We start from the raw sequence: 15905 nt of genomic DNA, 5'->3' as shown, positions 1-15905 counted from the left end.
AAATTTGCGGATAGTATTCATATTATAGTATCTATACAACAACAAAAAAATTTCACCATCCACGGCTTAGCGCCCCCCAAGTCGTGGCGCCTCTAGGCTATAGCCTAGGTAGCCTAGTCCTAAATCCGGCCCTGAATACCTATTTGTTTTATTAATTGCAAAATGTATATTAATGTTTTTGCCGTTGTCGGTACCTATATTATAATATTACTATACAAATATATTTTTAAAGTTAAGAGTTAATTATTGATTACTTATTATTTATGTGGTTTTTTTTCAATTCACAGTATAAAACACTAATCACTATATGTCTATACAATATTACAATATATAAATTAATTTATCTATGAACCTACTATTCATATTTATTCGCTCAGACAGTATTTATTGTGTAATAAGCTGTAAATTATTCAGTGGATAATTTTTCTGAAAAATTAACGTCTCAGAATCAAAATTCAAACGAATGGTCTTTAATTTATTTAACTTTTTGTCCTACGGGTCCAAGGAAATGGATTTATAATATGGGGGCTGCACATATGGTGATTTAAAAATATTTAGTTATTAATATTAATCTATAAAAATTAATAATTTGTGAAAACGTTCTCTAAGTATAATAAATAATAGTTAAAAAATTACGTCTATTTTGTTTTTGTAAAACCATTTTTAAGGAATATTACCTTTAGTGCCTACAAGGCTACAAACATTTTAATAACTTATGACAAAACGTTTACACGGGTAGATTGGGATATTATAAAATATATAAAATAGAGGTTTTAAATAGTTAATACTTCAACTATAATATTATGCACTTTTTCTTTTTAATTAAAATGGTTATTACTTGTCTTATTGGTTATGAAATTATGAAATAAAAACGCAGTAAAATTATATAGTGGTATTAACGTGTCGTCGTGGTAATAAGTAATAACTAATAAGTAATATTGTAATATTTCCTAAATTTAATTATTTTATAAATTCGAAGTACCTCACATTACATTTTTTGTGGAATTTCTTTATCTGTAGTCTACACTCTGTAGCAACTTACTGCCTTAGTGCCTAGACGTGCCTACTGCCTTTCGGGCTTTCGGCTTTCGTAGTAACTGCCATGGTTGATATATTATATATATTTCAACCATGGTAACCAAATTCGGAGTAGTTGAACGTTGTGAAAGTTTTAATGTTCGAGGTAAACACTGCAACCCAAAGCAATTCGTATTCGTAATCATGGCTTAAGATAAGCTTATCTTAAGCCATGTTCGTAATGCCGACAGACAGTGGTACCAACTTAACAAAAGATACATCGAGTGGCAACAATGATTGACCATCCAACTACCATGGTTAACCGCCGCATTCAGTGCTTCGCATTTCGCTTCCATTTGTATTTTGTTGTCTGTTGTTGTCTGTTGTTTGACTGTGGCGACTGGCGTCTGTCGCGTTTTCTTCAACACCGTTCGTCGAATAATCAATTTATTTATACACATCAAAAATGGCATCAGTAAAAAGAGTAAGTATTTACAAGTTCACGTAGCGCGCGCAAAATAAAAACACGAGTTGGCGTTCTGTAATGGCGTCGGATGATGGAAAAATCGACGGTCCATCGCGTCTGTTGCCCACGTATGTTCGTGCGCGTCGGACGTGTTGACACCTCGTACTCAAGTTAGCGTCGTGCCCGCGCATTTTCTATCTTAACATGTATAGTATTTTTAGCGTTGGTTCTCAATCCGGTTTGTTAACGTCTTGTTTCATTCCCGCACATGCTTGTTTGTTTCATACGCGTCTCGTTAAATAATCAAGTTTTTCTAAAATTCAGCATTTCAACAGTGCTGTATAGTGTATACTGATCAACCATGGCATTTTGTCATATTTGAAGGTCGTTATGTGGATAGTCCCAGAAGTGGCGGTACCATTGAATATATCATTCATAAGTTAAATTATTTACCCCGAACCTGTAATTTACCGCCATCATTGACTTACCTCAATTACTGTTGACATTTATTATCGTTAACATTGATTATATTTAGCATAAGTCAACTTACTTCTGACTAAGTTCATAATTGTGTGGTTATTAAAAATCAATTTTAGATTGTGTGTAAAAAGTTTTTGATACAATAACATTAGCTTGTTATTGAATTATTATGTTATAAGATTTTGACGTTAGTTACAAATTTTAATGTTGTTAATTTTTAAACATTAATCATTATTAAAAAATATATTGTATTTTAGGAATTACCTGAATACATTAATCTTAAGGTTCTTGGCCAGGAGAACACTGTGATCCAATTCAAGATTAAGCAGCATACTTCTTTCAAAAAGCTCATGATTGCTTATTGTGAAAGAGCTGTAAGTATAAGCTATTAAGAAGTAATTTATTGCAATTGTTACTATTAGTAACAGTAACTAAATTTTAGACTTAATAAGACATATTTTTATTTAATTGGAATGTATTCAATCAAGAATTAATTTAACTATTGATTTTAATTGTACAAAATTACTAACTGATTGTCAGTGAACAAAACACCATGGTTGTTTAGCAACTGTAGTTGCTTACTTGAATTTTACTAACCATATCGATTAACTAAGTGTAAAATTACACTGACAAGTAGTGGAAAGTAGACAATCATCAACTTATTTGTGTATGGGTACATAATAAGTTGGGTGAATTTCTACCAATTACATTTTTGATGGTTAGCATAATTTTAAATTATTACCGAAAATCAATATTAGTAGTTATATTTTATCTTATTGATAAGACAAATGATAACCCTGTTATATTATCTGAATTTTACTCTATTTCTTTATATTTTTCATCACTGGTGTCTACCATTTACTGTTGTATATATAAAAAAATATAACTTGGTGTTATTAAATTAATTTATTACATAGTTAGGTTTTAGATAAATCGCCAAAATAATAATTTTACTCAATATTATATTTAATAAATAATTCATAATCTTGACTCGTTTAATTTAGATATTTAGCTAACCACTATTTTTGTGTGTCTTACATTATGGAGGTAAATAAAATATAAATATGGTTTTTAAATTATACTTGTATATTTTTGGTTATATTCCATTAATTAGTCTTATTTTATAGAATGTTTTTGTATCCATTTTATACAAATAAGATTTACTAAATTGATTTGCTGTAAAATAATTAAATTCAACTTAGTTTCATGTTTTTTTAATATCATATTTGTATGAATGTAATGTTTTATTAACTCAAAAATAATAAATTCTATTTACCATATTGTCTCTATAGGTTCTAGAAATAGAAACCCTACTATTTTCATTATAACTAAGTTAAAACAATACTATTTAGGTTGTTTTTTTAGTTTTGTATTTAATTAAACACACTACTTTTATTTAAAACCGTTTAGATTACTCATAATTTTAGAAAAAAAAGTAATATTACAAAATTGTATGCACCACTAGGGAGCTGTATTCCAAGTTAGCAACAACATTTTCACACTAAAAAAGAACATTTACTAAACAACATTAAAAACTATATTGTACAGTTTTCTTTCAGTGTGAAAATGTGGTTGCTTAATTTAGACAGACTACAGCCTGATTGGTTTTTGCCCTGGTGAAACAGTTTTTAATATGCTATATATTCGTAAAACTGAGACAACATTCAGGTGTGAAGCAATCATATCAATTTTAAGTTGAATATGGTTTAGTTTTAATATTAGTGTTGAATGATATATTATTGAAGGTAACAACATTCTGAAGTTTGAATGAAGTTCTTTTTTTTTATAATTTAAAATTGATGCAAATTTTAATCATTTTAAATGTATTTTAATATTGTATTCACTTGTAACTTGCTTTAAAATTTATATATCAAAGTTAAGTTTAATGATATATCAATTAACTAATATTAAATCTAAATAATTTTTATGTGAATTGCTCAACATACATTTTCCAAGTGATATATTTTTGAGATGTAGACAAAAAATATAAGTATGGTGTACAAAAACAGTAAACACTGTAAGATGTTAGTTAATGATGAATCATTGTTTCAAAAAATATTTATACATTTTAAATGTTATTATAAATATTTTATATCTCTATACAGCTAGTATTAACTAAATAAACCTATGTGCTAGTTTAACATTTATAATCTAATTCATTCAAAATTTTAATATTTTAGGGTTTACCTGTGGCATCTGTAAGATTCAGATTTGACGGACAGCCAATTAGTGAAGACCACACTCCTTATTCTTTTGGAATGGAAGAAGGAGATACAATAGAATGTTACCAACAGCAGACTGGCGGTTGCTTTTATTTTAACTACTATTAACTATTTATTATTTTATGTATAAGTTTATATTTTATTTATAAATCACATTTCATGTATATCATTAGTTTTTGAAACCGCAATACCAAATATTTTCTATTTTCCACTAAAGCTGGCAATATTAAAAAAAGTTATGAATAATACAAATTTATAATCAACTCAAGAATTAATTACAATAAACAGATAAATTTGATGTGTATGGATCATAGATAAAATATTTACTGTAAAATTATTTGTAAACAAATTTATTCATACTATTATTATTTTTTTCATATTTCTCTAGCTTAATAAACTTTTAATATAATCAATGAGATTTTTTAATTTGTTTTATTATTTTAAATGATTCATTAAAATGTGTAAATGCTATTATAGTTATTGTGATTATTAAAATAATATATTCAATCCGATTATTAAAAGGTGTTCCACATATTGTATAAATTTGGCTATGTTGAGCAGGTACATCTTTTACACAGTGAAAATCAAAATCTTCATTATAGTCTTCAATACATAAATATTTACGTTTTTTTAATTCCTAAAATATAATTAAAAAAATGAAAATATTTTAATGCTAAAGCTTTAAAAAACTCGGAGTATTAATATTTAATATTTGTTCTATTATTAAGTGAATGTTATACCTATACATGTTTTTCTGTTTTTTGAGGGTAAATTTATATACTATCAAATTGTATGATAAAACTTATCTAGAAGACTACATAGATTTTTCATCTTAATTTGAAGCAAGTTATGAATAATTAATAATAGTTCATTTTTATGAAATTTAAAATGCTTATAACTTGCTTTGAAATTATAATTAAAAATGCTTGTATGGTACCTGATACCTGAATAATATTTTTACATTTATATTTTATAGCTGAATGATACATTCTAATTTTGAACATGACAATAAAATGGTTTATTCTACATAATATTCATGCCTTAACAAATGACACTTTGTGTCTATCGATTAACTAAGTGTAAAATTACACTGACAAGTAGTGGAAAGTAGACAATCATCAACTTATTTGTGTATGGGTACATAATAAGTTGGGTGAATTTCTACCAATTACATTTTTGATGGTTAGCATAATTTTAAATTATTACCGAAAATCAATATTAGTAGTTATATTTTATCTTATTGATAAGACAAATGATAACCCTGTTATATTATCTGAATTTTACTCTATTTCTTTATATTTTTCATCACTGGTGTCTACCATTTACTGTTGTATATATAAAAAAATATAACTTGGTGTTATTAAATTAATTTATTACATAGTTAGGTTTTAGATAAATCGCCAAAATAATAATTTTACTCAATATTATATTTAATAAATAATTCATAATCTTGACTCGTTTAATTTAGATATTTAGCTAACCACTATTTTTGTGTGTCTTACATTGTGGAGGTAAATAAAATATAAATATGGTTTTTAAATTATACTTGTATATTTTTGGTTATATTCCATTAATTAGTCTTATTTTATAGAATGTTTTTGTATCCATTTTATACAAATAAGATTTACTAAATTGATTTGCTGTAAAATAATTAAATTCAACTTAGTTTCATGTTTTTTTAATATCATATTTGTATGAATGTAATGTTTTATTAACTCAAAAATAATAAATTCTATTTACCATATTGTCTCTATAGGTTCTAGAAATAGAAACCCTACTATTTTCATTATAACTAAGTTAAAACAATACTATTTAGGTTGTTTTTTTTAGTTTTGTATTTAATTAAACACACTACTTTTATTTAAAACCGTTTAGATTACTCATAATTTTAGAAAAAAAAGTAATATTACAAAATTGTATGCACCACTAGGGAGCTGTATTCCAAGTTAGCAACAACATTTTCACACTAAAAAAGAACATTTACTAAACAACATTAAAAACTATATTGTACAGTTTTCTTTCAGTGTGAAAATGTGGTTGCTTAATTTAGACAGACTACAGCCTGATTGGTTTTTGCCCTGGTGAAACAGTTTTTAATATGCTATATATTCGTAAAACTGAGACAACATTCAGGTGTGAAGCAATCATATCAATTTTAAGTTGAATATGGTTTAGTTTTAATATTAGTGTTGAATGATATATTATTGAAGGTAACAACATTCTGAAGTTTGAATGAAGTTCTTTTTTTTTATAATTTAAAATTGATGCAAATTTTAATCATTTTAAATGTATTTTAATATTGTATTCACTTGTAACTTGCTTTAAAATTTATATATCAAAGTTAAGTTTAATGATATATCAATTAACTAATATTAAATCTAAATAATTTTTATGTGAATCGCTCAACATACATTTTCCAAGTGATATATTTTTGAGATGTAGACAAAAAATATAAGTATGGTGTACAAAAACAGTAAACACTGTAAGATGTTAGTTAATGATGAATCATTGTTTCAAAAAATATTTATACATTTTAAATGTTATTATAAATATTTTATATCTCTATACAGCTAGTATTAACTAAATAAACCTATGTGCTAGTTTAACATTTATAATCTAATTCATTCAAAATTTTAATATTTTAGGGTTTACCTGTGGCATCTGTAAGATTCAGATTTGACGGACAGCCAATTAGTGAAGACCACACTCCTTATTCTTTTGGAATGGAAGAAGGAGATACAATAGAATGTTACCAACAGCAGACTGGCGGTTGCTTTTATTTTAACTACTATTAACTATTTATTATTTTATGTATAAGTTTATATTTTATTTATAAATCACATTTCATGTATATCATTAGTTTTTGAAACCGCAATACCAAATATTTTCTATTTTCCACTAAAGCTGGCAATATTAAAAAAAGTTATGAATAATACAAATTTATAATCAACTCAAGAATTAATTACAATAAACAGATAAATTTGATGTGTATGGAACATAGATAAAATATTTACTGTAAAATTATTTGTAAACAAATTTATTCATACTATTATTATTTTTTTCATATTTCTCTAGCTTAATAAACTTTTGATATAATCAATGAGATTTTTTAATTTGTTTTATTATTTTAAATGATTCATTAAAATGTGTAAATGCTATTATAGTTATTGTGATTATTAAAATAATATATTCAATCCGATTATTAAAAGGTGTTCCACATATTGTATAAATTTGGCTATGTTGAGCAGGTACATCTTTTACACAGTGAAAATCAAAATCTTCATTATAGTCTTCAATACATAAATATTTACGTTTTTTTAATTCCTAAAATATAATTAAAAAAATGAAAATATTTTAATGCTAAAGCTTTAAAAAACTCGGAGTATTAATATTTAATATTTGTTCTATTATTAAGTGAATGTTATACCTATACATGTTTTTCTGTTTTTTGAGGGTAAATTTATATACTATCAAATTGTATGATAAAACTTATCTAGAAGACTACATAGATTTTTCATCTTAATTTGAAGCAAGTTATGAATAATTAATAATAGTTCATTTTTATGAAATTTAAAATGCTTATAACTTGCTTTGAAATTATAATTAAAAATGCTTGTATGGTACCTGATACCTGAATAATATTTTTACATTTATATTTTATAGCTGAATGATACATTCTAATTTTGAACATGACAATAAAATGGTTTATTCTACATAATATTCATGCCATAACAAATGACACTTCGTGTGGGTATAACATTCTTTTAATAATATTTTAGGTATTTAATACTATTATATTAACTCAATTTACCATGATATACTAATAATTTAAATGATTTTAAAAATATGTTAAATTTTATGGTTTTCATAAATAAATGATCAATGAACTGTAGTTTATAATAAGTCTTATGAAAAATGGAATGGATTATTCGTATGGCAAGAATAGAAATACCATAATAAAAACTGTTTGACAAGAAAATATTTTATACTGCTTTTGATACTTTTAGTTCGGGTATTTTTTGTATATAGTTCTTAATCTTGATAAATACTTACCGTTCCAAAAGATGATACTGTAATATTACACGGACCGATTTCTTCATGAGGTCCAATTGAAATTTCATTTTCCGGTTTTCCCCATATTGCAAAACATAAAAATGTTGCATAGTACATGATAAGATAAAAAATTATAGTTAATGGACGGTTAAACATTTGTCTAGGTTTGCGTTTTAAAATAAATAACATGATGTATAATGCTATTAAAAACATAATTATTATTTGTGTTGGAACGTTGTACAGATCATGTAATGGATGATAGAGTACAGAAAAGCATAATATTCCGCAAGGTGTACTAAGGAATATTGCTTTTAGTGAAGTCGAAATCTCTATTCTAGATGTATACGTTTTGATCAAGATCAACATATTTAATGAAAAACCAAAAATTAAAACTTGTAGAAAACACCATATGAAAATAATAAGAAGTCAATGGTACCCAATATATTCGGTTCCCTATGTTTGGATCAGTATCGTGCCAGGTCCAATGGACAAATTTTATATCCATAATATCATATGGTAAATCAATTAAAAATACATTTAATCCTACAGTAACTATGAAGCCTATTTTTGTTTTGTTTGTTCTATAAGCTATTTCAATTGCTATGTAATAAAAAACTGAATCTGTAAAATTAAAAAAAATATCCAAAACATAAACTTTACATTAGTTCCTAGAAATGCAATACTTACATAAGATTATAACATACAACGGAAGCCTATGTCGGAAAAACATAATTGGTGCACGACTGTGCCAAAAATTGTCTATTTCATCCATGAGATAACATATACACTCAACAACCAAACCGTGAAAAATTATGCATAACCAAAGTACAGGACGTCTTCCTCCTTTAGTAAGTGCTAAAATGGTAAATATCCAATGTTTTAGTTTTCATAAATAATTTTATAAATTGTCGTGTTCTTCTATAAAATTTTATAATGATTGTGATTAAATAGCTATCTTCTAAGTTATATTAATTAAAACTTGCATGAGGCATTTAATATTCAACTTACTAAGTATAACAGGACATCGACACATCGCACACAAATGTAATGTTGTGATACTAGTATGCTACTTATTAATAGTACCGAAACACTTTATATCTTACCGTGTAAAAGTGTTACTGCTCCACCCATAATAAATAACATTTGGACTAATAAGTATGTCGGCTGATTTTTCCATAGTTCCGGAATAGATTCAAATGATATAAATTGCTTCCGAATCTAAAATTATTTAATATTGTGTAAATCAGTAGGACCTTGTGATGTAAACAGTTAGATTTAGTCTTACTGTGTTAGTGTGTTAAAGTGAATTGACATATAATCAAACATAAATTCAAGAACATATCTGTGCTTTTATACGATATTCAATTTTAATGTAAGTTCTGAGATAAGTAACGAGTATAGGTATTAGGTACTATGGTAAAATTTTACAATTTAAAAGTGATTTTATACATCATAATATTATCTCAGAAAAATTGAAATATTGTAAAAAATACCATTAATTAGCATATAAAAACATAAAGATATTAATCTAAAGTTTGATAAAAAAAATAAGTGAATTCACTCTAATATTAAATCTTAAAATTTTAAATTTGTTCTGGTAAACCAAATTAGTATAGCATTGCGCGTGGATAAGAGAAAGCACCATTGTTCTTTAAAAATATTTATTACATAAGTAATTCTATCAAATAATTTTAACAAACATGTTCGTACATCACTTAATTGTTCGATGATCGTCATTTTAATAGGATAACTACGACCATGATTTACTTCACAGGTGGATAAGTACTGACTACTGAAGGGCTAATGGATTTATTACTTTTATATGATGTGTACATTTATATTTTATAATACATTGCCCATTGGTACTATATTATTATATTAACTAATAACTACATTTGAAACTATGTTAACGCCCATTGAACCAAACGTGATAAATACGAAATAGTGTTCTATGTAACTAGTAGGTATCTGGTTACTTAAGATTAAATAGGTAGTAATTACTAATTAGTAAGTGCCATTATTTTAAAAGGTTTTGATCACGATCATAATCTGCTTCTGTTATACCTATACGCGGCTATACCTGTTCCTGATAATTTAATTTTGATAAATATAAATTAATAATTTTACAGCCTGTAATATACCAACATAATTAAATTTTTTCATTTAGGCAATGAATATGGACAAATGTTAACCTTATAATATTACTATATTAGTGGCTGCGTGAATAGCTATTTTATAAGGCGGCCATCTCGTGCAAAAACGGTGTTGGGTTTGGAAATGACTCAAATCTACAGAATCTAAACGGCTAGACTATTCTATAATTTACATTTTACACTCCCATAGTCAAACCTAACGACATATCTATACCTAAGTAAATATTAGGTATGCTTTGTTATATTATTAAGAAATTGTTTAAAATGTGAAAAAAAATTGGTGGGGGCTAGCTAAATTCAGTCCACGGTAATTTGTGTTCATTTTGAAGGCGGTAGAAATTGAGTTCCAAGTATAAAACAGTCGTAGGAGGTAGATATAAGTTAGATCCCGGCTCAATGGCATTGCAAGTGGGAGGGCTGAAGGGTCTGCAATCCCACACCCCCAAAATATTAAGAAAATTTAAAAATTATTTTAATTTTTAATGGTTTATGAAAATTGCTGCAAAAATCTTAAATTGTATTTTACAAAAGTTGATCAGTCCCCTTCGAAAAAAAATGTGACTAGGTCTAAAATATAGGGAAAGTAATGCCAACAGCAGTCCTTCCTCCGGTCCTCGATAACACGAAAAAAAAGGTCTAAAATATTATAAACTTAAAATTTTAATATTTAGTATTTATGCAAATTATTTTTGAATAATTCTGTTTTGTGGAGGAACTATTACAAGTACAGTCTGAGACACATATTAAATTACCAAGTACAATCCAAAAAAAGAAAATTACGCTCGGGAAAGAAAAACCCTTAAAGGAATAAATTACAAAATATACTAATAATATAATAACTCGATTATAATTTGTTAAATGTTTATCATTTATGTTTTTACCTAAAAGGTGATATTTATGCGTACTAATATTTGTTTACAGGATTCAATTTTTAAATTATTTATAACATTATTATATATTTAGAACATGCTATTTAAAAAACCATACCTATATTATATTTTAATTTATATTATTTATATAATATTTATACCATGTACTATTTATTTGGAACATGATATTATAAAGACTAAATTTATTTTATTTTATATATTTTATTTTTCGGGACTCAACTTACCTCCTACCATTTTTTTTTTAAGTGTACAGGTAAATATATATTTTTATTTTAATTTAAATATTATATTTAAGTGTACGTCTTTGAGACATAGCAAAATTATTTATTATTTTTTTCTTAATCAATTTTATTGCTTAGATCTCTCTCAACATTAATAACTGAAAAATCTGTCAAAAATTCGATTATTCTATTGAAAATTTGGTGGGCTATTATGAAATTTGAGGATGCTTAGCACCCCCAAACACCCCCCAAATTGCGCCTATGCATACAATATATTATAATACTACCTATTTGAATATTTTTTTTAACGATCGACACACTTAATACACCTATAAGGCTATAACTTTAATAATAATAGCGATATATTATTAGTACATAAGCAGGTAATTTTATTATATAGGTTCAAATTAATAGCATCGTATAGTGGCGGTAAACCATATAATATTTTGCATGGTCCAAAAATCATTTTTCTTTCGAAAACATCTAACGATAACGTTATTTCTTCTGTTTTCCTGAGAATTACGATGTCATGTTTCTGAGCCATTTACAGTGCTACTGGATGTGTATTACCTACCGTCGTATTTATACTTTCTAAGTTTTTTCATTAAGTTTTTGAACTCATTCCTAGACCATAATAATATAGATAGGTAGGTAGTGTAGCAACTAGGTAAGTTAAAGTTTGGTTTTAATCTCTACTTGTACCTACTACTTACCTGTGTCATTGTCATCATGAGTTAATAATAATTCAAAACAATTAAAATGGAATACCTAAATAGGTACCTACTTATTATCTTAAAACTGTAGTTTTCTACTTACATATTTTTTTTTGTTGGTAAATATAACCTCTCTTCTGTTTAATATTATATACGGTATAAATATAAATTATACATAGGTATATTTATAATATAATTTTATATTATATTGTATTTTTCGACCAATTTTTGTCCACAGTTTTTATGCGGTGTTTCTGGCATGATGTCAATTGATGCCTCTATATATTATTTCTTAGTCCCTACTCCCTATATATTGTTCATAATATACTTACCTGATTGTTGTGTAAATGTGTAATACATTATGATAAGTTATTGTAAAATATGAATGTAAACATTAGTAGTAAATCTAAACATTAATTAAAATAGGTAATCCTTATACGAAACAAAAGAAGATAGGTACAATATAATAATATTGTAATAAATTAATAACCACGCAGAGGATTTAATTATTTCTTGAGATGACATTATATGTGAATATGTTAAACTCCTTTGCTCAATTTTACGTTGTATGTTGGTTGTATAAAATAATTAGGTAGGTGTGTTATTATATTTATATGTGAAACTGAAATAGTTTGTATTTTATGGAGACGGATGGGTAGTCTCATAGGTATCGATCATCATTTATCAGTGTAAAGTCACGGAGTGCTAAAGTATTGTTACCTTTTACACAGACCTAACAGTAAGGGGCTTTACTATTATCACTCATATACTGCAGTAAACCACACACACACTACATGTTTATTTAATTTAAAACGTATTATGTTTAGCGAAAGTTCATGTACGTATTGTTAAAGAAATTCTAATTGCAATAAGTATAGGTAGAGGTACATGCAAGTTAATTTAATTTAAACTTTGAAGACATTTGGGTCCAAATTTTGATTAAATTGTTTTTCAAGTGTTAAAATTCATACTTATACCTAATTGGCTGGTAAATTATTCTCTCGAGTACCATTATCAATAATTATGATTCATTTTTCATATAGGTACTATAAGTTATAACGTTGATATTCATTTATAGAAAAAAATTGTTATATTTTGGGCTATTTATACATTATTATACGAATCAAAAATTTCTAATAAATACCTCTTATGTTTCTGTTTTGAAAGCCAGTAAATATAAATACCAAAATCCATTTTTAAGTAAAAATTTGAAATTCCAACAACAATGTACAATTTGTGGATTTGTGATATTATAAATTATTCGGGTAAGCTGAGAGAGCACATATTCGAAATCCTAAACCCCAAGTACCGGTCTATATTATGTGCTCGTGTAGATAGGTTTCCCATAATTTTTTTACTGTTAATTTCAAGTATCGATTTTGATTAATGTGTATAATGCATGCATTGCATTAAATAAGTATACAGAATTACAACTGAGTGTAGATGAATACCTTTTCAAAACCTTGACAGGAAGTTATGACGTATGAATAATAACTATATCGAAATGGAATTTTCAGGGTGTAGAAACGAATATTGCATATAGGTAGTATACCTATCTATATTATGTAATGCGTATGTTTTAATGAAATGAAAATCAGGTCATAATTTCCGCCACAGAGTCTTTATAGGGATAACTTTATTACAAATTATTAGTTATTATATAATTTATAGTCGTAATTATGAAATACGGAAACCGGAAACCAGTAAACCTTCGAGTATATCGGTGGCGGGTGAATAAAACCGGAGTACTCTACCTTATTAGTTGCGTCCCGTAAAAATATATACACGGATTGCATCTCACTATATTATTAGTCGGGTAGTACAATTTTTTTTCGTTTTTAAGTGTTCTCCGTGGTGTATTTATAAGGGGAGGGGGAGCGGTTGGGCTCCGATATAATGTTGCGAGATATATTGGGTAATAACTGATATTATAAATTATACGATAAACGCGGATGGATTTTGTTTCCCGAATAATTAATTATATCCAGCTTGAAGCGAATAACTACCAAAATGGCCAACGAAATCAGATTAAAAAATTATAAATGAAAATAAAATAACAATGTATACAAACCTAATTTTTGACAGAGACATGTTTGATACTCTGATTGATTTATGATAGCGTATTTTGTATTATGTATTTATCATTTTGTTGTAGACCATATTGACTGTTTATTAGATTCAACGCGTATATTTGTTTGTTTTTTATTTGTTATATTACAATTATTGTACAGCATTCAACAAACAACTGTTATCGATTTTATTACAGTTGTGTTTGAAAACCACCGATTTAAAATTCATAAATTGCGTTTTTTCAAGTGCATATTATTATATCTACCTTTTTACGGGACGCTGCAACTCGCGTGTTCTTCCAACATAACTACAGAGATTGAATGTAATGTGAACGCATACAACGGGACACGTTCGTATAGTTGTATGCTTGTATGATGAGTTTTCTCTGTTATATATACCTATTATATTTGTGGATATTTTCACTTGGTCACGCTCGTAGTTTAAAAGTATCTATATACACAGCATATATACATTGGGTGGGAGTGTTGAGGTGATAAATAGTCAATAGTGCGGTCCTGTTCGTGAGAAATTTCTATTAACGATCTCCCCGAACGTCGCATAGGCGCACGACTATTTTTATTGTCCAAACTTTAGCCATTCGAGAACCATTTCTACAGTAAAAATCTGACGGGCAACTTTTCGAATTTCCATTTGGGATTCCCCTCGAGAGACATTTGCGAACCCCGTGCACACTTCCGCATTTTCGTTTGCAGTTAAATATCGTTTTAAATATTATTATCTGACCAGTGACCGGCCCCACAACAGTATAATATATCGTTATTGTTCACGTACAAGCCGTCCACCAATCGTTTGCTTATTTTTTTTTTATTTATTTATTTCTTCCACTTAAAAGAAATGGTTTTATTTGTTCAATTAATTCGATTTCGAGCGGACAGCAGAAAAAATATTATTTTCGTAGTACATTTGATTATATTCTTGTGACATACATTAACATGATCATTATTTTAGTATTTAGAAAAGGGATACATCAAATAATAATATACATGTACATATTATGTTCAGTGTTTATTTCGTAAAATAATTAATGAATGAATCCGCCGAGTACTTCACACAACTTACCTTGAACAGTGTTTTTGAGTCACAAACAATCTCAACGTTAATAACAAAATATAATAATTAAACATTAACATGTTGTAAAGTTGGTGAATGAAACACCACAATTTAAAAACATATTCATCATTTCTATAGAATACTTTTATTAAGGAGTTTTGTTCATTTTAATTTTTAATTTATGTACCTAATTGGAAACAAAATATCATTTTTATTTAACATAGTTTAAATATTACCTTATATAGGTATTTTTATTATTTATTATGATCGTAATTAATTGATTGGTGATTTGAAAATAGGTACTTAAGCACAAAATATCAATACAGAGTTAGTTTTTGATGGTTGATACTGTTAATAGTTGAATGGAAATTTCCGTAGGTACCAAACAAAATATTTTTAAGATAACATCGTTGAAAATTAATAAAAAAAAGTTTAATACTAATACAACATGCCGATAACAAATATAATTAATAAATACGCGGGTTTAAATATTCAAGGTAGTGAGTCATATATTTTTCTTAATATAAATTCAAAATTTTTTTGGTTTTT

The 15905-nt window shown here is 26.7% G+C and overlaps 2 protein-coding genes across 2 annotated transcripts; one reads left to right on the top strand and one right to left on the bottom strand.

Moving 5' to 3' along the window:
- The first annotated feature begins 3 nt into the window (after window positions 1–3).
- On the top strand, window positions 4–4602 carry LOC132927081 (small ubiquitin-related modifier 2-like). Its single transcript, XM_060991533.1, has 3 exons — window positions 4–1501; window positions 2221–2337; window positions 4144–4602. The coding sequence occupies exons 1-3, from the start codon at window positions 1484–1486 to the stop codon at window positions 4291–4293; spliced, it is 285 nt and encodes a 94-aa protein (XP_060847516.1). The 5' UTR covers window positions 4–1483; the 3' UTR covers window positions 4294–4602.
- A 2604-nt stretch (window positions 4603–7206) lies between these two features.
- Window positions 7207–10140, bottom strand: LOC132924532 (uncharacterized). Its single transcript, XM_060988899.1, is given in 6 exon segments — window positions 7207–7509; window positions 8239–8586; window positions 8588–8859; window positions 8926–9093; window positions 9342–9456; window positions 9949–10140. Coding segments are annotated over 6 exon segments (1158 nt in total). The 5' UTR covers window positions 9976–10140; the 3' UTR covers window positions 7207–7281.
- Window positions 10141–15905: the final 5765 nt, after the last annotated feature.

Source organism: Rhopalosiphum padi, chromosome 3, assembly GCF_020882245.1.
Source record: "Rhopalosiphum padi isolate XX-2018 chromosome 3, ASM2088224v1, whole genome shotgun sequence".
NCBI classification, from domain to species: Eukaryota; Metazoa; Arthropoda; class Insecta; order Hemiptera; family Aphididae; genus Rhopalosiphum; species Rhopalosiphum padi.
Note: the sequence above shows the minus strand (reverse complement) of the source record. Positions and strands in the feature narration are given on the sequence as shown.

What these genes read in the sequence shown, in the direction of transcription:
- LOC132927081 (XM_060991533.1), top strand. An exon ending in TTGCTTATTGTGAAAGAGCT is followed by an intron (nt 2,338 to 4,143) that starts GTAAGTATAAGC and finishes TTAATATTTTAG; the next exon opens with GGTTTACCTGTGGCATCTGT.